This window comes from Carica papaya, chromosome 6 (genome assembly GCF_054855325.1).
Source record: "Carica papaya isolate Zhongbai chromosome 6, ASM5485532v1, whole genome shotgun sequence".
Classification (NCBI taxonomy): domain Eukaryota; kingdom Viridiplantae; phylum Streptophyta; class Magnoliopsida; order Brassicales; family Caricaceae; genus Carica; species Carica papaya.
This window is the reverse complement of record NC_142314.1, coordinates 18,301,278-18,324,369: the sequence shown is the minus strand read 5'-3', so window position 1 is coordinate 18,324,369 and position 23,092 is coordinate 18,301,278. Positions and strand designations below refer to the sequence as shown.

General features: G+C 34.1%; 3 protein-coding genes and 1 long non-coding RNA gene across 10 annotated transcripts; 2 read left to right on the top strand and 2 right to left on the bottom strand.

Moving 5' to 3' along the window:
* The first annotated feature begins 673 nt into the window (after positions 1 to 673).
* LOC110813648 (E3 ubiquitin-protein ligase, putative (DUF177)) lies at positions 674 to 14,673 on the top strand. Of its 6 annotated transcripts, none has more exons than XM_088221816.1 (10): positions 674 to 847; positions 2,828 to 3,050; positions 8,903 to 9,201; positions 9,663 to 9,854; positions 11,059 to 11,235; positions 11,323 to 11,412; positions 11,565 to 11,654; positions 11,746 to 11,826; positions 12,628 to 12,673; positions 13,691 to 14,005. In XM_088221816.1, coding segments are annotated over exons 1-10 (1,218 nt in total). In that variant the 5' UTR covers positions 674 to 829; the 3' UTR covers positions 13,693 to 14,005. The 6 variants fall into 6 exon arrangements, 3 of the variants coding, with proteins under 3 accessions (XP_088077942.1, XP_088077941.1, XP_088077940.1); XM_088221815.1 differs by lacking the exon at positions 13,691 to 14,005 and adding an exon at positions 14,225 to 14,673 and having other exon boundaries at positions 675 to 847; XR_015821288.1 differs by lacking the exon at positions 13,691 to 14,005 and adding an exon at positions 14,225 to 14,673 and having other exon boundaries at positions 676 to 847; positions 11,565 to 11,658.
* LOC148253363 (uncharacterized) lies at positions 854 to 2,636 on the top strand. The gene is made up of 2 exons (XR_015821290.1): positions 854 to 1,558; positions 1,751 to 2,636. It is a non-coding gene; the product is annotated as an uncharacterized LOC148253363 (long non-coding RNA).
* LOC110813642 (BTB/POZ domain protein, putative (DUF177)) lies at positions 13,914 to 16,360 on the bottom strand. Of its 2 annotated transcripts, none has more exons than XM_088221818.1 (3): positions 16,141 to 16,360; positions 14,801 to 15,508; positions 13,914 to 14,421 (listed from the first exon to the last, which is right to left on the bottom strand). In XM_088221818.1, exons 2-3 carry the CDS (start codon positions 15,334 to 15,336, stop codon positions 14,001 to 14,003), a joined length of 957 nt encoding a protein of 318 aa, XP_088077944.1. In that variant the 5' UTR covers positions 15,337 to 15,508; positions 16,141 to 16,360; the 3' UTR covers positions 13,914 to 14,000. The 2 variants fall into 2 exon arrangements, with proteins under 2 accessions (XP_088077944.1, XP_021896546.2); XM_022040854.2 differs by having other exon boundaries at positions 14,801 to 15,383; positions 16,141 to 16,358.
* An 850-nt stretch (positions 16,361 to 17,210) lies between these two features.
* DWF1 (cell elongation protein / DWARF1 / DIMINUTO (DIM)) lies at positions 17,211 to 22,728 on the bottom strand. The gene is made up of 3 exons (XM_088222726.1): positions 22,570 to 22,728; positions 18,359 to 19,630; positions 17,211 to 17,975 (listed from the first exon to the last, which is right to left on the bottom strand). Exons 2-3 carry the CDS (start codon positions 19,604 to 19,606, stop codon positions 17,532 to 17,534), a joined length of 1,692 nt encoding a protein of 563 aa, XP_088078852.1. The 5' UTR covers positions 19,607 to 19,630; positions 22,570 to 22,728; the 3' UTR covers positions 17,211 to 17,531.
* Positions 22,729 to 23,092: the final 364 nt, after the last annotated feature.

Below are 23,092 nucleotides of genomic sequence, written 5' to 3'. Positions count from 1 at the left end.
TTTTGTTTTTTTTTTTTTTAAATTTAAAATGAATATCCGATAGAGAGTATTATGAACTCTTCAAATTTCAAAGATTATGGATGACCATATATCTTCCTATTTTATAACTCTTAATTTATAATTTAATTTAATTTGTAATCAATTAAGGGTTGTAAGGAGACTTATGATTGAGATGAATTTAGGAAAAAGATTTTTTGTCTACTTTCCTTTTATTTATTTTGTTTTTTCATTACTAAATTGTTGTCATGTTTTCTTTAATTTTATAATATAATTAAAATCTCTAATGTTATATAAAGATAACAAAATTATATTTAAATTTTAATCTCTAAAAAATATGAATTTATTCAAAAAATAAAATAAAAATTTAATAAAAAATACGAATTATTAGTTTCTGATATATAGATTATGTTTGAGATAAAAAAATATTTTAAATAAATTTATATATTAATTCATTTCTTAATGTCTGAGTATATTAGGTATAAAATAATATAAATTAATGATATAATTCATTAAAAAGAATAATATTATGAAGAAATTTAAATTGTGATTCATGATCCCTAAACCTAATTCATGATTATAATCTTCTAATTGGGATAATCACGATTCAAATGAAAAATTGATTTAACAAATCAAACGGCCCTTAATCCAATTTGAATCCGACCCAATTACCCGACTGCCCCGGAAGACCAGTAGAAGAAGAAGCTCTCTTCATTTCTCTGAGTTTTCTCTTTGACTCGGCTCTCGGAATTTCAGTTTCTCCAACTAAATTAGAAATTTCGGTGGTCTGCTTCTGCACTGTAGAGAATCAGCTTCAAGAACGTAGCGAAGCATGGCTCTCTCCTCCGAGGTCTTCTCCTTTCTTCGATTTCTATAGCTTCTCTGGTTTACTGTTGACTTTTTTCTATGGATTATCATCGATCTTCCGATTATCTCTTTTATCTTCACTTTGTTTTGACTACTATCTAGTTTCCTGTTTGGTGATAGAGGTATAATCCCCTCTGGTTTACTGTTGTCATAGTTTCTTATCCTCTGGTTTACTGTTGTCATAGTTTCTTATCTAATATGGTGAAACCCGCCTTATGGATATCATGTGCATCAATTTTCTTTTATGCTTTTTTTCCTCTATTGTTCTTATTTTAATCCAGCCATGAGGAGGATCTTTAGCATCTATATATGATGTACAAGTTGGATGTTTTGGGGTTTTTTTGGCATGGAGTGAGTCTTGTGGGATTTTGTAGTTGATAATGGACTTCTTAGTCTAATTAGTTTTAAACAACTACTCAAGCAGAGTTTTCTGCCATTATAGATAGCTCTCTAGCTGATAGGATGGAGCGGGGATGCTTTACTTTGATACGGGGTTTATATTCTTAACTTGTTTCTGGATCAGCAATATAGTAAGGGCTAATGGATTGTTATTAGTTGTCTATTTTCAGAAAGGTGTCAGATTCATAAAGGGTAAAGTAAGAATCTTGTGACATGAATGCAACCGGAATCAGATCCTAGTGGATTTGTATAGGCTTCTGAGTAATGTCTAAGATCATGGGATACTTAATGCAAGGTATTGAGGAAGATAGAATCCATGCTCGTTTGAGTCATGCTAGACAATCTTACTTGGGTTGTTCTAGTTTACTCCACAAGTAAATATATTTAGTCTGAGGTGTTTAGGCTCAAGCCCAGTAAATATCTTTTACATTAAGTTGATCAGAATTAAACTCATGGAAAATAGTTGGTGTTTGTTCTGTGGATGTAGGTCTTAGGAAACAGGAGAATCGTGGAGTCTGTGCAGTTGTGCTTAAGATGAATAATACAATATCTACCCAAAAAAGATTGAATAGTGTAATTTATGTTCATAATGCTTATTTCAAAAAGAAAAAAATGTTCATAATGCTTGACATATTTGTAAAAGCAGTTTAGTTCTTAAATAATGGTTTTGCCTTCCTAAGTCATGCATTGTTGTGCACTACTCAGTAAGATGACTTTGTTTTTTGTTTAATCTTAAATCAATATATTCTCATAAATTTTACATGTTTTTAGATTGAGTTCTTTTGTAATTTTAAATCAATAAAAATGTTTTTTTTTAAAGAATTTCCTAAAGGATTAAATAATAGCAAATTTTTCAGAGGTGAAGGCATAATATGTGGATTAAAGATAATAGCTTTCCTGACCTTAACTTTCTTAGCCATTTTTTGTTTTTTAAAATGGAAGAATAATTTTTTAAAAGAAGATTTTAAGCTTATTTCAAAGCAAATTATTTGATGATGCAATGGTTTATAAATATATTCATTATTTGAAACATTCTTCTACTAAATTTTGACATTCATTCTTACTTATGCTTTGTTTGTATAAGTTCATGATTTTCAATATAATAGTTTAAAAGAAATAAAAATGGAATAATTTTATGTGTTCCTTATGGCAGGGATCATTTAATTGATGCCTCATTTTGAGGCTTCCTCAAGTTATTGTTTTTAAACATTTGGGACTTAAATATCCATGGAAAAGCAAAATTTTCTTAACTTAAACATGAAAAATGATCCATAAAATGGGTATGCCAACTCTTAGATGAGAATGCTACATTAATCTGATCTTGATTAAAGGTCGTGATGCAAATGCAAACCTAAATGTCATTAAAGAGGAAATAGTTAAGAAAGTGACAATATTGGTAATTAAATTTTTTTATGAATAATGTAGTTTATGATGGTTTTACTTTATATTGTAGATGAGGTTGGGTATAAATCATCAACATTAACTTTGTCAAGTTAATTCTTATAGCAAAGACTTGTTCTTTTGGCTATCATTAGAAGTAATAAACATGAAACTTAACATGTAGGAGCATTATGTAGCAACCATCACTGAGGATCTTGAGACAACTTGCTGGGGTTGTGGAATGCGGCTTTTTCTACCGTCATATGCACTTATTTTTAAGTGTGGCTGGTGTGGAGCTATAACAAACCAAAACTTGCACAAACCTGAAAACAAGTGGTTTTGGTGGAGACGCTTGCGTGACCGGAGCTTTGTCTGTATCCTCCTCGGTTTTATGCTCTTTGTAATATGTATATTTCCTAACTCAATGCCATTTTTTAAATATGTCATAGCATTTCATATTTGCTTTCTTATCCTTCTGTTTTTGTGCATATTTATATATTTATTTTAATATAGAAAAATAAATTTATTGAAGAAAGAAAGGACTATGATATAACATAAGAGAGATAAAAAGGTTTCCTCCTACCAAAAAGAAAAAAGAAATACAGAAAAGTAAAGAAAAGGCTTTAAGCAAAATAGGAACATAAGCCATTTGCAAAATAGATAAAGGAATCCCTTGAAAGAAGCTGTAGGATTTAGTCCAAAGTTAAGCAAAGAAAATAATTCTATATGAAGCCATATGAGACAGTTGAAGGGTTGCTTAAAAATTCTTGCATAATGTTCTAACTAAATGACCCAAAAACTAACAATGATAGCCCCTCTCGGCAGCAGCTTGTTCTCTTTTATCCTCCCAACATAGTAGTCCATACAAAAACTTTAAGTTTAGAGGGAGTCTTCATAACTTCCAAAAGTTATGAGATAAAGCCTTGAAATGGATGTTAGAGTTGCTGATAAGAAACTTGGAAAAAGATTTACAGGTGTAACTGTAAAACATGAAGGCTCAAGGCTCCGAATATAATAAGGGTAATCAAGAGCATTAAATCTATTGGGTTAGAGTAACTGTAACATGTAGATGACAAAACCTCAAAACTATAATAAGAAAATGTGGGGCCTACAAAGTCTTCAGTAAGCCCATAACTTTTTGATTTTTTAAACCAGTGCAATTGAGATACATTTTCTTGGCTGGTATGACAGATATGACTGGTCTCTCTTTTTCTTAAAAGGAAAGATATTTAAAAACAGGGTATCAAGGAATGCTACTCATATTGGAAAAAGAAAAGGAGAATTACAAACTGGACAAAATGTCAATGAGGTCTCCCCCCAACAGAAGAAAGCAGATGACCTTCAAACAAAATACATATTTGGAAAGATTAGATCTAAATTTTTTTAAAGAGTAACAAACACCCTTAAAATTTCTTTTGTTATTGCCATAAAGTAGCCAAGGGAATGAGAGATGTCAGCGATCCCAAAGCTCTCATCAATAACTGAATAGACCAACTAGTGGGTGGTGACTGGTTCTATCTCAGCCCCTTGCTTGGGATGTTGAGGATGCAGCCATAGCCAAGGAGAACATCTTCGCCCTTATTCCTCATTCCATCTTTTGGACTATTGGAGTGAAGGGAATAGAAGGCTTTTTCAGAGTAGCGATCTAGCTTTTCAAGGGTCACCGATCTTTGGTTCCAGACCTATGTATTTTGTCTAAAAATCATACCCTCATTAATGGAGAAGAACTAGGGTACCTTGTTGATATTTTGGCTAATTCTCTCTTGTAATTTTTTTTTTCTCTCTTTCATACGTGGGTGGAAGCCATTTGGCGTGGTTGCTATAGTATTTCTTTCCTACTCAAAAATAAAGAAAAACATTGAATCACCAAACTCATTTCAGTTTGAGGAAATCAAATGTTGCAGACTGAAGCCTTTGGGAGAAGGACTCCTGAAAGGTAGGTGGCTTGAGGTTGTGGCCACTTTTTGTGGATGTAATAACCATTCACTAGAATTTTTCCTCTCTTCCTCAAGTTACTGATGGTGAGAATTCTTCCTCATTTTGCTTTTCAAGGGGAAAAAAAACAATTCTGACTAGACTTTCTTTTTCTAGATTTGCTCACAGAGAAAGACTTTAATGACTAGGGTTAAGGTGTGCTAAATGTAGCTAGAAAGACACTACATTCGTAGTCCTCTCAAAGTTCAGGATCTTCCAAACCGACTGGTCTTCCTTGGACCTTGTTCCTCCCATTCATTAAGATTCCTAGATATTTCAGCATCTCACACAGTTTAATCAGCAACAGTTGAAACTAGTCTCTTATGACCTTTATTGTAACGATTCCAGAAATCCAAAAAAAAAATATATAATAACTTAAATGTGGAAGCGAAATAAAAGGTTAAAGTTTACATTCCTTACACAATAATTTAAAAGTACTGAACAGTATTACGGAATTTATTATTTGAAAGAAACGCAAGAAATACGGAAACAAATAAAAAATAGAAAATATCTAGCATTTACTCGCAATTTTCTTGCGAATCGGGCTCTGAAACTTGGTTCTTTTGATTTGAAATGGTTAAATAAAGAATGAGATACACTAACTCAGTAAGAATATCACACTATATCACCAGCACAGAAACAATGGTTGGTATAAAATTGAAAATAACTAATGGAGTGCTAAATTTAGCAATTTCATTTATCAATCATAAAACCATTTACCGTTCACTTACTATAGTAGAATTTATGAAAACAAGCTATAGAGATAGTAATACCATACAGTTCATAACTTCATGAACAATCAGTAACATATAACATATCATAAACCCATATCCATTAACAATAGACCAAATTATAACCGTTTTTCTTTTCACCAGCCTATTAGTATCCATAGGGGTTCATAAGGATGTTCTCGTTACATGTGAACTCTTTCCTTTAATAATCTCAATTACAGGGCCGCCCCCATAACTCGTTCGGTATGAGCACCAAAACATTAAATCTCAATATTTTGTCTGGTATGAGGATGAAGTGGGCCGTCCCCATACCCTGTTCGGTATGAGCACCAAATTACGAAGTCTTCATACCCCGTTCAGTATGAGACAACGTTCACGGTAGGGTTTCCTATGTAACCAGCCCGTCCACCATCTCTCAGGATATTTAGTAAGGCTGTCGTTTTATCTGTTTATTTAATCACACCACTTTCTTGTTTTTCTTTAGTCTCCATTATCAAATCAAACATAATTACATAAACAAATAAACATGTATCAGGTAATGCAATCATGTCTCAAATATCAAATCAAACAGTAGTCAGGTAAGACAGCAATACATGCATTTAAACCATAAAATAGATAAATCAGATACTATCATGCTTTTAGACCGTAAAATAAATCAACAGAGAACAATTTTCGGTTCGGGTTCCATTAGTAATCCGTAATTAATTATGCACATCTATTTAATTTGTAGAAAATACCGTATCATTATTTATTTAAACTTCAATTTTATGATAGGGAATAGGGTGATGGATCCTTAATCGATTTGACGTCGAAAAGCTAAACGGTTTACTGCACCTACGGATGGTCCTTAGGTTTCCTGAATTTTTTTCCGGGAACTGAAACGCACTTATAGTACCTACAAATGTTCCAAATAAATCCAAAATCAGTTCCAGGGCTCACTCGGCTAATTTCGGAAATTTGGCACGGCAGCTTCGCCGTGCTCCGGCGATGGTGGTTCGCCTCGGATCGGCCGGTTTTTGGCCGAATTCGGCCAATTTTGCATTGATTCCTACTAGCAAACACGTTAGAGGGTCTCGGTTGGCCGAAAAAAACACGAAAAACTGAAAATCACCGGCGGTGGGGCTCTCCGGTGCGGCGGCAGAGCTCTCTAGTGCGGCGGCTCCTCCGGCTCACGTTGTGGTTGGGTGTTTCGCTTCGGTCAACTTGTAGAGAAGAAAACGGTGATCACAATGGTGGAAAAATTACGCGAAACGGAAATTGGGAAGGGCCTCATCGGAGGCGTTTTGTGAAATTTCCCACAGCGGCGCCGCCGGGATTCGTCAGTGTTTTCCGGCCAATTGGCCGGTCTTTTCATTTCGATTTGGGCATGGGTGAGTTTAAAATTGAATTTCGTGCAAAAAGAAATTTTTTTACCTTTTTTGGCGGTCGGAAAGAGTTCCGATGCGGTGGTGGGTGGCGGCGGTCGGCTTTCCGGTGGCTGGGTCGTCATCTCCGGCAAGGGGTTCTGTCGGCTAGGGTTAGGGTTTAGTGCGGATGAGGGTTATTTATATCCATCCGTTTTTTATCTGAACCGTTCATCGCGATTCACTCTGGGTCGTCCGATCGTGTTTGAATCTGGCCGTTCGATTGCATTTGGGAGGGAGCGCATCCAAGCCGTCCGTGCGTGCGGGAACGGACCTCAGTCGTTCGATCGCACGCACGCAGATCGCCCACGTGGCTCCCCCGCGTGGCCTCCCCCGTCAGCGCCTCTGCCACTTGGCGTGTTCTGGTTGGTTTAGGCTGTTGATCGGCGTCTGACGTGGCAAAATTTTCCAAAATTACGTTTTGACTCCTGTTTTCTGATTTTTTTTTCAAAAATATTCTAAAAACTTAAATTTTCACAACTTTTTTCCAAAATTGTTTTCAATTAAATTCTCCATAAATTTTATTTTATTTTATTATTATAAATAAAATAAAATAAAATACAATAAAACAAAATAAATTAATAAAAATTTATATTTATTAATTTTTAATCACCAAAGGGAAAATTGTGGGTGTTACATTTATGGCCAATCCTAAATGTTGCAATAGTATATGTATATATATACTTAGTCCCTCATGACCTTTATGGCCAATGCTGAATGTTCCAATAGCGTTTATGTATGCAGATGTATATATAACATTTATTTTACATTTTCTTTTTGTGTTATGGTCATTTTATAAATATAAATCTTTAGTGGGATTGCTTATATTGATAGATTCTTTTGAAAAGTTATGTAGATATTTTTGTCAATTCATTTTTTCAAATGAAAAAAGAAGTATTATTTACAAAGCCAAGGGTTGTTTCCCTTTTTCATAAATATAGGTATTCTAAAATTCAAATGAAAAGGTTCCAAAGATCTACAACCTTTCATTAGAGAGTTTGACTGCTGAACCTGGAAGTAATTTTCCTGGACCCTATTGAAAGATGGTTTCTCTTCTAAAGTCCTCTTGTTCCTCTCCCTCAAAATGATTGGAAAAATTGGAAAGATGGACTAGTTATTTCTACTTTTTTTTAGGTGTCCTCGATCCTTTTCCATGCTCACACTCTTCCATCATTGAACCAGCCACTATCCTTTTCAAGCAAACCATGGATAAAAGCATGTCTTATAGTTTCCAGATCCAAGTGCACCACATAAAAAGATGCCTTTAGGTCTTACTGTTCTTTGATGCAAATGGTGCCCATTTGCTGTATTCTTTCTTATCTTCTTCAAGTTGCAGTGACTGGAACACGCTTCCATCTGCTTCTCAAGGAGAGAACACCGTATATGGGGGTTTCTTTCTCTTCCAAATAAAATTCCATGAGAATTTGTTTGAGCTCGTAGTCATATAAATCCAAAGGAAGATCAAAGGTCCCATTACTTTTAACAGTTCTGTCTAATTCCAGTGTCCATCCTTCTCCATATATTATCTACACTATGTGGCAACTTTGGGAAAAAAAAAAGTTAGCCACAGGCTTTTCTTTCCAATCATGGATGTTCTGATGAAAGGGGATACCTTTTCAGTACTTAAAGAGAAGCATTATCAAAACTATTATTTTGTCTTGCAATAATACTTCTTGAGATAGATCAGTCCCTGCATGCTGGCCTCTTCCTTGTGCACAAAAACACTTCTTGAACAAGATTCTGGTGTCAATATGAGCTGGTGCAAGATGTTAAACCATGACTTTATTTTGTGCTTTTATCTTTCATATTTTGGCAGTTCTAGTATATTTAAGAATTGTTGGAGCCATATTTCTTGTTAATTTCTAAAATATTTTAGCTTGATTGATTCTCTTGTTCACTTAGCTTCTTTGAAGTTCTGAAAATCAGAAGTCTTTACATGAGGATACTTTAGTTTAAAAAGGTTTTGTATTAACACGTAATTTTGTTTCTTATTAACTGATGTTGTTTTTATCACATATTTGATCCTTATTATCTACATGCCATCTTCCTTCCTTAAGAAAAGTTCCTTTGCAGAAGTTGCTAAAGATTATGACATCCTATATTATTTAAGTTTCTATCAAATCTCATTAATACATTTATCTGAAAGTGCAGGTGGTGGCGTGTGGGCAGTATATCCCGTTGTCTTTTCTATCAGCTACTTTTATGGGATTTTTCACAGTATTATAACAATTTTCTTGGCCATATCAACTCTTTCAACATTCAGCCTTGCAGCATTCCGATGTGCTGGTACACCGCCAAGTATTCTCTGGGGTAGCTACCCAGCTGTGGGGAAGGGTGGCCTTGAGAACTATACATTCTGCCACTCTTGTTCCAAGCCAAAGTCACCTAGAACTCATCACTGTCGTTCATGTGGAATGTGTGTACTGGACATGGATCACCACTGCCCTTTTGTAAGTATTTGTAATCTTTCAACAGGGAACATTACCACTGCCCCTTTGTCATTATTTGTAATCTTTCAACAGAGGGGTAACCCCCAAACTGCAACTATTTTTTTGGACCTAAATTCAGATCAGTTTGCTAACTTTTGCACAATATGAATGGAAACACTGCATGCATGTGTTCATACTAGTGTCTTTGTTTAGGGAAATTAATTCCACGTTCTGCTGGTCTTGAGAGACTGGATGGAGTTCCTCTTTTTTCTTTTCTTTTAATGTTGAAATAATATTATATGACAATGTGAGAAAAAAAAATTCTTATTTAATAGTTCTTAAACTTCAAGCCCAGTATCAATTCGTTTGTTAACTCGAACATGCAATTAACTTAAGAGTTTGGAATGTTAATTTAATTCCTAGATCCAGCTAGAATGTTGAGCTAGTAAGAGAGTTAATTGTTGGTTTATGATGCAATGCAGATTGGGAATTGTGTTGGTGCAGCTAATCATCGACATTTCATTGCGTTTCTCATTTCAGCCATCATAAGTACTATTTATGCTTCCATCATGTCTGCATATGCAGGCATGCATATCTGGCCACCAGTAGGATATAGATCTCCTGTCCGCTTATATGGATTGAGCGGTGAATTGTTACTGAGAGCAGCTAAGGAGGTAATAATAGCTTTTCTAAGCTCTGCTGTGCTTCTATCCATGAGAGGGATTGTTCTTGTTTACCTATTTGTTGCAAGCCTCTCTGTTGAGATTGGGTTAAGCGTTCTTCTATGGCAGCAACTCTGTTACATTTATGAAGGAAAAACCTACTTGAGCCATTTAAGTTCGGGGGAAGGAGAAAGGAATTGCCAAAATCTTTTTCGTTTTTTTGGTTGTCCATATTCTATTTTGCGGTACTTGCCCAACTGGAGGACTTCACAGAAGAGACACACAAAGTGAGAAGCGCATATATATATATAAATTATTTATATCTGTTGAGAGGATGATATCCCTTAGTATTGATTAGTTCTTTTCTGGATCATTATCAGCCTCTGGCTCATAGTTTTAGGACACTCTTCAGAAAGAAACTTCTTATAAAAAATTTTGTTGAAACAGTCGGGTGTATTGACAGTGGGAATGTTACAAGAACACTATATTTGTTTTTTACATTTTTCAGCTTTTGTTTGGTTGAAGGAGAAGATGGGAACTGGGAGAAACAATGAATAAAAAAAATTAGTAAATGGTCTAGAGCTGTATCTGGGCTTTCCAAAATATGCTGGCATGTGAATTACTAGTTGTAATAAGCATTGAATGAAATCTTGTCAATCTAAGCATTAAGAAGATTGTGGAAGAGGGAGAAAAGCCCATCCTTTGTCTTATATTATTATTAAGTACTTTTTTCAATAAAAATTTATTAAGTTACATCTGTATATATTAATAATAATACAGTTTTATAATAAGAATCGAAAAAATATTTACAAAAGAAAAAAGTGTTTAGGCGTTTTTTTAATGAAAAGGGAAAAGAGGAGTAAGTAGAAAACATCTATTGTACGGACAAGAACTTGCATGCCCACAAAAGTCCCTATCGTCTTCCCCTTAAACAGAAGATAAGGAAGGTTGGGCTATTACACCCCCCATGTTACCATTCTGAGCTAATAAACAAACTGATCCATGGCAGAAGCATCTCATTTGGTGTCACCCAGAAACCTAAATCCATTTCCAGCTACTAAGAATTCCTCAGTAAACTTTCTGATTTCACCCAGAATACGCTACGTTTCAAGAAAATATGCGTACCCCCTGGTAGTATAATACATATACTTCTCGTGTAAATATAATCTAATTAATAAAATGTAATTTTCATGGCATTGTATAATTGGTATGACAGAGTGCCAAATGGAAGAGTCCCAGTCGTCTGATCACAATATCCACATCGGACGGGAAATGGCATGGGAAATGGAGCTATGATTACCTTCTCTCCCTACAAGAACTCAACTTACAAGATTTGGTTGAAGATGAACATAATCCAGATGCTATGGTTTCCATCAACCTCTGCATCCAAAAGGTATTTCATTATTTTTATCGTTGTTGGTTTTATTATTATTTCTTCTTTTTATATAAAAAATAATATATATATATATGAATTATCCAGCATGCCAGCTTTGGGCTCTCTGTAGACGGAAGGATCATTACATCCTTTACCAGAAAGTGTAGCAACTGCTTTGCTCCATACTGCAGACAGGTATTTTACATAAATTAAATAGATATCTCATCTTATATAAAATTTTTCAATATATTATATCCTAGAGTTCATAATAATATCGATTCAATATATTATTATTATTGTTATTGTTATTGTAAGATAAAATAGTAATGGTAATGTGGTGATTTCAGATTGATACAAACATCAAGGTGTGGGTTTTACCGTCGAGCAAAGATGACGGAGAAATTCAACTGCCGGAAATTGGTGGAGATGATCCATCATTAAGTCTTCCTCTCCTTAATTCTATTCTCAGGAATCAAAAGATTTGATACGTTGAGCATAAAAAAAATATAAGTAACTTGTTTTGTGCAGGTTATCTATGTCAAACCAGGATATGAAGCTCATCTTGACTCACTCGTCCAGGACACCCTTCGCCTTGCCACCTCTTCTCAAGTAACCTTTATTTATTACTGCTCCCATACATATATTCTATTTTTGTATGTATACATTCTTGTCAACGACAGTGTAGGTCAGTATGACATATATATATATATATATAATTGCCTTAAAATTTCCAATTTGTCAACTAATATTATAGTTTGCATAACGTCAATCTTGTTATTTATCTTTTTCACGAACCAAGATGAAAATAGGTAATTATTAGAAATGTTCTTGTGAATTTTCTTAAAATCAAGGTGAATAGTGTTAGGACTCAAGAATAATGTTAAAGAGTTATAGGATAATGTTCTGGGTGTTGAACTTATAGAAGAACAATAAGATTTTATGGCAACTTTAAAGTAATTTTATGTCTTAAAGTAGCATTTAGATCTTGAAATTACTATGGCATATCTAGTTATAAGACTATGGCAAAGGTTTTCAAACAGTGTTGATTTCGTAGAATTAAAATTAAATTTTGAGACCACTATGAGATTATGGGATTACTCGAATATGTTTAAATAATGTCTATTTGAGACCGCTATAAATTCTTAGAATTAGTTTCATAATTACAAAATGAGGTCAAATGATTTTTTATTAAACTCTCAGATGGTGACTAAATCTTGAAATACTCATGTTTTAGTATTAAATATGTTGTATTAAGAAACATTTTATGTTCTAATAATATAAAAAGTATATGTATATTATTACCATATTAACCTGCAGTGTATTTATCGTGTGGTTATATATTTCATCATTTAAAAATCATTGAACGATTCGGCAGCTAATATAAATGCATTTGTATGTATATGAATGTAGGATTCTTGCTCGGAATCATGTGCGAAGGCAGAACCCAAATTACATTGTAAGTGCATCTTTTCGCATTTTTAATTTCCCCTTTGGTTAGGGGATTAATTATTTTAAAAGATTATGTTGATACGTTCTCTATACATATACAAATATAATATTTTTAATTTATTTTCTTCCCATTTTGAATTTATAGCACATGAAGTTTAAGTAGTGTCAAAGATGATGTTAAAAGTGATGTACATATGTGTGTGTGTTTAGAGTTTATTTGGTTGAGCAAGATTTTTAACAAAAAATATTATTATTTATTAAAAAGATTGTTGTTTTTTTTTTTCTATTTAGGGTAAAATAGTTGTTATATTATATGTAAACTCCGTATATTTAAAATATTTTTTATTTAAAAAAGATATTGAAATCCATTTGCACATCATATTCCAAGTATATAACAAGTATCATCATTTTTTCACCAATTCAGAATAGTTTTAATTTGCAAAGAGAATTTGGTGTGCAGATACTGGAGTTCAAAACTTTGCTTCTTTGGGCAAAAGGTGGTGTAGACTCTTAGAGCTGAGGAATCCCAAGCCATGATACAATTACTCTTATGTTTTTGAAATTATCTTTTACAAAAAAATTATTATATGGTATTCCCTGTTGATATTTATAAATAATTTTTAATGTGTGATTTCTAGGAATCTTTTTACTATATTTTTATATTAAAAATTAAAGAGATATTTCTTTATTTACTATAGACATAAAAATAATGTTCAAAATTCAAAAACTAAAGGAATATATCTATGCACCAAAATGTTTTTGCCCCTTTTATTTTTATATTTTTAAATAAATATAATTTTTCTAAAGAGAAACTTTCAAGCAGGGTATACGGATTACCCCATGAGACATGACAGCCCTATATAAGCCACTCACATCCTTAAAATTCTGAAGATACTCTAGGAAGATACTTGTTTCATAAATATATATATATATTATCAAATCCTGTACTTGCTTTTAGGAACAATCTTATAATTGTAAAAATTAGAAAGCAAACTTTTTCTAACAACTACTTTCAACCAAACAGAGCCTTAGATATGCATTTATCTAGAGGGAACCTCAGGGCTACTAAATGAAGAATGGTGATTCTCTTCACTTCATGATAAAACCTTATATCAATATAGGTTGGATGACAAATGCACCAAGGAGAAGTTCAATTTTGTATTTTCTATTTGATTCCCTACAATCCTTGGACTTTTGTATATAGAAAATTGATTTTCAGAATCCAACATTTGATAGAAACAAAATCATGTCAAACAAAGCAATATACATTATATATATATATATGTATATATACTAATTCCAGAATTTGTAATGCTTGGATTATAATTAAGTTCCTACCTCTTTTGCTGCATTTGCTTCCTCAAATTTCCAAGAGGGCCATACCCTTTCTCCTTCATCTCCTCTTTGCTATTGCTACAGTTACAGCACTTATTATTCAAATTTGTACCACATTTGAGACATATGCCTTTGCACCTTGGGTCACATACTGCATTGATGGTAATTTCCAAATGCACTAGGTCTCTTATCTGCTTCGAAATATCAATTTCTTTTGCTTCAGGAGGGAAGTATAGCCGATCATCCCAATCAATAGACGCTTCGTCGTCATCATCCTCTTGGTCAACTCCGTCAAAAGATTTGAACTTATCTTCTCCAAACTTCAGCCCTAAATTAATAATGTCTAGTTCTTCAATGGGCTCCTCACAAAGTAGGAGCGACAAGTTGGAGAAAACACACTCAGCAGCTGGCTCACCGCACCTTCAGCATAAAATTAACAAAATAAAGAATCCAAGAGTGCAAACAAAGAAAAGACAACAAAATCAAAAGATTCATTCATTTGATGCCACATGAAGCACCAAGAGGAACATAAACAAATAAGACTTTATTGTTATTTCAAAGCATCAGATTCATAAATGAAATCACGTACATTAATGATAATATGAACCGTGCATTTGCGAATGTCCAAAAGTGTGATGGTAATGTGAAGTATATGATCCGAACGTTACTTTCTTTTTGTATCTTAACCTATTTATTGTGTGAACAAACTCAGGAAATGCCCCTTTAGGCATTGATTAAAAACTTCAGCCTATAAATGATAAACTACATATATGGGGAGAACTATGTGATGTGGAAATACCTGTTGCAACCAAGTGTAATGACAGTTCGAATAATTCCATCAAGCCTCAATTTCTGCTTCTTCCTTGTCATGTCAATGGAGACTAGAACAGGCGTCCCATTAGGATAGTCTTTAACAGCTTTTGTAACAAGCAAACCCATCACTGAAGCCTTAGATTTTGAGATTTCAGTTGAAAGTTTCCCTAACCCAAGCCTCTCCAAGGTTGTGCAGTATTCTATATGTGTAACCGATAGGTTCCTCTTGTATATAACTGCGCCTTCCCATGGTGAATCCGCATCTTCAATCTCCTCTAGATCTTCCCAATCAAAGGACATTGTCTCCTCAGTGAATGGCTGATAACCAGTTTCAGCATAATCTCTCACAGAACTCAGAACAGTAAATGGTGTATGAAATACTGAATGAATATTCTTGGTAGTAACAGATGGAAACTTATAGCGAGTAATAAAGCAGCTAGGACCTAAAATCTCCCTCTGGAATTTCAAATGGGCAATAACTGACGTGGGAACCGCTGAGGATGAAGAGCACACAAGTGACATTTTATAATCTTGGCTTTAGCAAGAGGCTTTTCAGGGTGAGCATGCAACTGAAAAATAATATAATATGGATAGTATCAACTGTAACATAGTAATAATGGAAGCCTAAGAATATATAATATGGATGGTATCAATTATTTGCAGGACTCTGAAGATCAAGCATCAGAAACATAGTCTGCAAAAATTGAAGTTGAGGCATAGATTAAAACAGAAAAATAAACAAAAAGTAGAAAATGAAGAAGGAATAAAAAAGCAAACAAATAACAGAATTAAAAAGAACGGACATTATGTAAAGCAATATCTAGCTTTTATTCTAAGTAGTTCTATAAATTCAATCAACAAGTTTCAAAGATTTCCATGATTAATTGATTCCAAATTTTTTTACAAACTAAAAATGGATTAAATAATTTAAAAGCGAGCCTAAATAGCTGGTAAAAAGCTACTCAAATATATCTTAGACATTTCAACAAACAACTTATACGCACACATATAAACCCATAAACAATTCCCAAATAGTCGAGAAACCCAGTTCCTGACAGACAAAAAGGATACTAAATCCAAATCTTTTACGAAAAAGGATATTCCATTTACTGGCAAGTTAATGTTAAATTACTTGTCAAAGGCGAGTTAATAATCTTCACAAACAACATAAAAAACTAACGCCATTTAGTGAATCCAATCCATGAAAGTCGAGAAACAATCCATTTGAAAGAATAAAATTAGAAGTCGCCTCAGTAGCCAGCAAAATAGGTTTTTCAGCGTTTCAAAGTAATTAAGAAAAGGAGAAAGGTGGAAGCAAACACATACAGTTTCATTCGAGTGCAAGGAGAAAGATTAGAATGGAGAGTGTTCGAAGTCTGAAGTTAGGTAAGGTTACAGAGGTAGCTTCTTTGGAAAATATCTCCATGCGAGAAAAGTAGAAGAATAGCCAGGCTCTGGCTAATTCTATCCGTCGAATGTAGGGTGTATTTTGCTGGGATTTGCATTTGAAAAAATATTATATAAAAGTAATTTTACAGTAAAATACCGTGAAAGCCAAAATTTGCAGAAGATAAATTTTAATACAATATATACTTTTAGAAAATGAATTTTAGAATTTTGTTCACATAAATTTTATAATTATTATATTTATACATATTATATATATACCCAAACCTTTCATCTTTCACGCTGGCCTCCTGATCTTTAAACACCAACTCTATATAATTATATTATATTATATAGATAGTATGTATAATTATACATATTATATAAATGCTAAAAAGAGAAAATGGTGAATGCATAGCATGACTTGAGACAATGATATAAGAACCCACGGCTTGAACATTTTTTCTTTTTTTTTTTTTTGGCATTCTAATCGGTTGATTTATTTCTATCATTTTAGTTTCAAAATCATATATTAATTGTGGATCGAGTAAAAATTAATTTATTTAAAAATAAATTTTGGTACTAATTGATTGTGTAAGTTTTAAATTGCATTATTGATAATTGGTTCTGCATAAAAAAAAAAAAAAAAAAGAGCTGAATTTTGGTATCAATCAAATATTCACATATTGATAATTGGTTCTTCATACAAACGTTTATGATACTAACCATGCATCAACATATTTCTTACTTGACAATTTGACAACCCTACCCAACATCCTTTTCTTTGTATTCCACTCAAAAACACATTTTATATTTGCATTCAAAATATTGTATAATAGATTTCAACCTTTTAATTATCCATCTATCTGTGCTTAATATACTGCAGATTTTTAACATATCATTAACTTATTCTGTACCATATACATATATATAGATAATATAAGAACATATCTCTGCTGTGTTTTGTTCCTGCAAAATAATAGCGGAAGCAAAAGTAATTTCAAAGATAATTAAAAACAGAAGGCCCAGACCTTGCTCATTAAATAAATACAAACAGCAAAAAGTCAATGACTGGCTGAAAGCTGTGAGGATGAATGGCTGGGAAGCAAAGAAACAGAGGCCATTTAATAGTACAACTGTTAAAAGAACTGAAAACAATTCCGAAAGGACTCTAATCTAGTCCGTCAACCAACTCAAACACACCCAATCATGTCGGCCAAAACTGGGAAAATCATAAAGTTACAACCACAAAACCAAACATAAAGTGCGTCTAGGGAAAGCCATCCGTCCTGCCAAATAATTCTAGGTTCATTCCGATATCAGTCAGTAGGCTAATCTTCCTCTGCATATGCAGTCTCAAGGTGGGCTTGCTCGGCTTCCTGCACCTCCTTCTCTGTCTTCCTTCCTTTCTTGGACTTGTAGTAGACGCTCATGAAGGTACCAACAGCTCCATACTTCCTCCTGCAGTGCTCGTACAAACCAGCATCAAACATTCTCCAGAAATTCTTCTCATTGAGCTCGGACACTGCATATTGTGGCTGGAAACCGTGGTTTTCGATCAGCCAAAGCTCCATTCTACGAACTGCCTCTGCTCCATCAAACACTTCACCCTTCAATACAGGGCCCGGTGCATAGTAAACCCCGACGTCTGTGTACATCTGAGCATAATGTGTGTCACCTTGTCTGTGATGATGCTCAAACCCTGGCTCCGGATAGACCATAGTTTTCATGGGAAGCTTGAACAATCTGTGTGGACATAGCCAAATGGGATACACCTGGGAAGTAAACAACAGAATTACAATGTTGATCAGATAACACTCGGAGATCACACTAGACGACAAGAGTTGATTTTTGAAAAGAAAGAATGATAAATAAACCTAGAAGTAGATCTTCCTTATAGCCAAGAGAATCATAACACGGAGAGAAAACAGCATGTATACATAAAAACAGAAGAAAATATTTGACAGTACAAGCAAAAGAATACATACATATATATATATATATATATAGAGAGAGAGAGAGAGAGAGAGAGAGAGACTGAGGTCTGGATAGCATAGCAGGTTTATTTAAAATTACCGGGTTGTAAAGTTACATTGAGACCTGAAATATAAATATAGAGGAAAGCAAGAGAAGATGATGATAAAGCAATGTGCTTTACCTCCATCTCACGGTGCACCCATTCTAGGGCATCTCCAACTTTATACAGAGGAACAAGCATGTCCTGAATGACATGCATCTCATGGTAATAGTTTCGGATAGCTTCACCTTGGGTGGCCTTCAGGAGGGAAACCTTAGGTGGCATCAACCAGCCAAAGAGAAACCTAAACCACCATTGATCTGCAAATGGAAGGATCAATTTGCCTTCCCAATACAAACACCTAGTGTGCCTGTGGTAATACTCCCTAGTAGGAATGTACTCAACAAACTCTCCTTTCTTTAGTGCCGTCTGTGCATGCTGGTAGAACCAAGGTTTAAACCACCAACCAACATTGTTAATAACATTTCCCTTCTTCTTCGCCTCTTCCTTCGAGGCATATTTCCCAGTCATAAACACACCTTCTGCTGGACTGTAAACCATGCCCTCTACAAAGTCTGGTACCTTGTCTTGGTTATCCTGATCTCCATCTCTTGGAGCAAGAGAGTCCATGTAAGCCTGTGCTTGATCTTTTAGGTTGCCCACAATAGGTTTGTATGTCAGCTTCATATATTCTTTAACTGGTATAAGTTTGATCTCGGCAGAGACAAGAAGCCCCAGGGTTCCTTGAGACCATGGAATGGCATAGAAAAGATCAGAATACTCGTTGTCCTTGGTAGCCCTGACAACACGGCCATCGGCTAGAACAATTTCATAAGCAACAACAGTATCAGAAAACAAGCCATAAATGTGGGAGCTTCCCTCAATACCATAGCCATTGATGAGACCCCCAACAGTAAGATCATCAAGCTCTGCAACCACAGCAAGGGAAAGATTCATAGGAACTGTAACCCTAGTGATCTGCCCCATGTTAACAAGTGGCTCAACTCTTGCAATCATCTTCTCTTTATCGATATCAAGGATATTTCTGAAAGCTGATAAATCAACTTCAAAATGCCGAGCTCTCTTATAGTCAACATTCCTCATTCCAACAGCAATCCATGGTTTACGAGCAGTGCAGACAAGACCATCCTTTGATGGGTTCCTCTGTTTGAGGCGTTTAACTACTTTCTTAACATTTTCATCATGCTCTTTCTGACGTTGCTTGAAAGACTTCATCTCAGACCTCACATCTCCAAGATATGTTAAGAAGTACACGGAGAAAGAGAATGGGAGGACAACGAAAATGACAATAATCCATCGGAAGTGTACCAAAAAGTCCACCAATCCCTTCTTCCTCTTTGGGCGTAGTGGTGCCTCGAGATCCGACATTTTTAGAAATGAAGGTTTTTTTCACTGCAAGAAAAAAATGAGACCTGACAGTCAAAATTACTAGAAACAAACTACAGTTTTCAAAGAAGATACTTAGTTACAGACTTATGGAGAGGGATAATAGATACAGTTGCAATCAAGGACCAAATATCTTTTTTTTTTATAAATAAATCAAGGACCCAATATCTTTGGACCTAGAAATACTAAAGAAAAAAAAGAACTTTATCAATCGTGCCATCAATGTGGAATTTAAAAATTTCAGACATAAAACACAACATACTCGCTTATACTCGAAGAAATGTTTTTATCAAATAAGAGGAACTAAGCTCCGGGAGATAAAACAATGCAGCAAGCTGGTATACATTTCTGGATCTCCCTTATTAACAAATTATGAGATCCGACTAAACATATAAAACAAATAAAAAAGTTGACAAATTACGTACATGTGCAAGTTCGGATGTAAATAGCAAAACCAAAATGATTAACACATTCTACATAACTAAGTCCATTTTAAAAGAAAAATCTTCCTTTCTGTTTCAATTTTTTAATTTCTTTTTTTGAAAAGAAAAGCTCTCCGCTGATGCAGAATCAAGAATCAAAAGAGATTTCTTATGTAAATTCATTGTGGTACAAGTAGAAATTCAGTTCAAATTTATAGGAAGTTCAATATTATTTTATTAGGAAGTCTTATCCGAGGCATTAAATAAATATTTCATACTTGAGTAATTGAATCTGTTGAGCGATTTTGAAGCTTAAGAAGATATTGATGATATGTCACTCCTAGAACCAACAAGCACATAGTTGCTATCAGCAACCTCAATTCTAGGAGAAGAGAAAATGACAGCCAAGTCCAAAGCATTTGAAAAGAGAGTGCTGATCAGATCAATGAGTCTTCAACTAAATGAACATACTTCTAAAATTCTAATTTCAATTCCTGCGGCATGAATAAAGGCTTTTTTCATGGCAGGAAGATTATTACGATCAATCTCACATCCCAACAAATCAAATCTTCCCCAAAGAGAATTAGTTAATTAACTGCATAGAGACAAATTTCTGAAAGAAAATGATGTACCTAGTGGTCCACACATATTTTGTACTGCATCCAGTTTACAACATACAAAAAGAAAATAGAAGGAAACGGAAAAAAAAAAGCTATTAAATGCACAAAGTGGATAATTTTTTTAGCACCACACGAACAATGAACACTGATTTTTATTGGAGATTATTCCAGACTTAATTATGGGACATCATTAAAGCACTATATAAACATAAAAGGCCACAACACTCTAAGACAATCAAAGAGAATGAGATAACACTAAATAAAGAGAGCATTCAAATTTAATCCATAATTCCTAACCATCCCTAGTCTAGATGGTCAGTACTTTTACCCACTCTATGAGAATGTGGTGGAGACATTGTCTGTCTAGTTGTCCTCTTTAAGAGATTGTGGTATTGTTGAATATGTTATAATTGGTGTCATATATTACCTAATTATTGAAATGCATGAATTTTCACTCAAATAAATTTTAATTCATAATCATATGGAAAATCTAATGTTCTCCAATTTTAGTTCTCAGAAATCAATGACATTTACATACAAACTTCAACCGGAGGTGATACCATGCATTCTTCAAATTTCTCAGTAAATGTACAAAATAGAAGGGAAGAAAAGGGACAAAAAAGAATGCCTTCTTTTCCTATAACTTCATAAACCATGCTGGTACGCAAACAAAAATGAAAGGGAAACCAAATAACCCAACCTAAGAAGAAAACTTTTACCTTCTAACTGCAAATCAAGAACAGGCATGGAGATTTTTCTACCAGTTTGAACCCTAAATAATCCACTAAATTGAGCAAAAACAAAGCAGGGCAAAATAAGATAGATGTAAAAACCAAAAAGCCAATAACAAACTCTAAATTGTAGATCTAGAATAGTGAAGAGTTTTGACGGTTACTGAAAAATCAAAATATTGGAGTAGCTCTTAAGACAGTTATCTTGTAATAATATTGTTCGGAATAAAGATGTTTAACGCAGCTTTTAAAAAGAAACAGCTATACTTTCTGGAAGCAAAGGAAAGTACAAGAGGGCACACTAGAAAATTGGAAAAAATTAGACGAATATAGGAAAAAGAAAAACAATTTTATACACTGAAGAATGCATAAATGCAGCTTTCGGTTGAGTTATAGACCAAAAAAAAAGTTCCAGAAGTTTAAAGGCTGTAGGACAATATATTAATAAGGTCAGAGAACAGGAAAGCATCAACATCTCGGTAGATCTTTACTCTTATTATACGTATCCGGTTAACAGATCTGTCAAGCTAAATTTCCATGCATATTGTCAGAAGAATGCAAATAGAATGAAGTGCAATCAAGAGCTACTGCGACAAAAAAAAAAGCGAATCGAAGATCTAGATTACTAGATCTACTAATTCAAAAGATTCAGAGGGTGAGGACGCTCTTACATTTAATCTACAATTTACTTTCAACGATTTACAACCATGCTTGTTTGGTTTCCGAGAAATGAAGCACCAGAGATTTTTACGTGAAGTGAGGACAAACACAAATACAGTAAAATCCAGCCAATAGTAACAATCGAAGCCATGGATACCAGTAAGAAGAAAAAAAAAATTGGAAAATCGTAGCGAGAATTACGGCATATCAAAATCTCACTTGCACGTCATTTTCGAGAAATCAGGAAAAATCAAATCGAAATCCACATGCATGTAACAAAAAAAAGAAGAAGAAGAAGAAGAAGAAGAGAGAAAAAGAAAAGAAAACAAGTCTAAGCCAAATTCTAAAGTAATAGGAGAAAGACACGAGAAAATGCATATCCGCCATTCCAGCTCACCTATTTCTCAGGAACCAAACAGAAAATAAAAAATTAGTTTCCCCGTCCAAAGAGCAGTGAACAGTCACCAGAAAGAGAACTCTGAAATACGAGAGAACGAAAAAGGAGAAAGTACCTGAATCCGAAAAGCTCGTCAAGATCGGAACCAGAGAGGTTCACCGAACCGACGCTGAAGCTCTGAAGAACTGAAGCGATAAGAATGGCGACTTTATTAATGTGAGCTTATTATTGCAGTAGAGTGAGGGAGATTTATTTATTTTATTTATTTATTTATTCTTTGCTCATTCTGACAAGAGATTTTGAATTTGAATTAAATTAAAAAAAATTGAGTGAGAAAATTTAAGAAATCGAAAACAGATCGCAGAATCCGCGAGTCACGCCGTATTCCAAATAGGATTCGCTGGCCTTCACAGGTAACCACGTGAGCAAAAATTATTAAAAAATTATTACCCACCAAAAATGATTTCAAAATAAATTAATAATTAATTCATAAAAAATATAATTATATATGCCCCACCAGACACATATTTATCAGATGTCAAAGTACCTTCCCTAAAATGGGTACATTGTTAATCAACCAACTCTAGCCCAATAATAATTTATGCTCTCTTTTAAACAAAAATAATTATTTCAATATT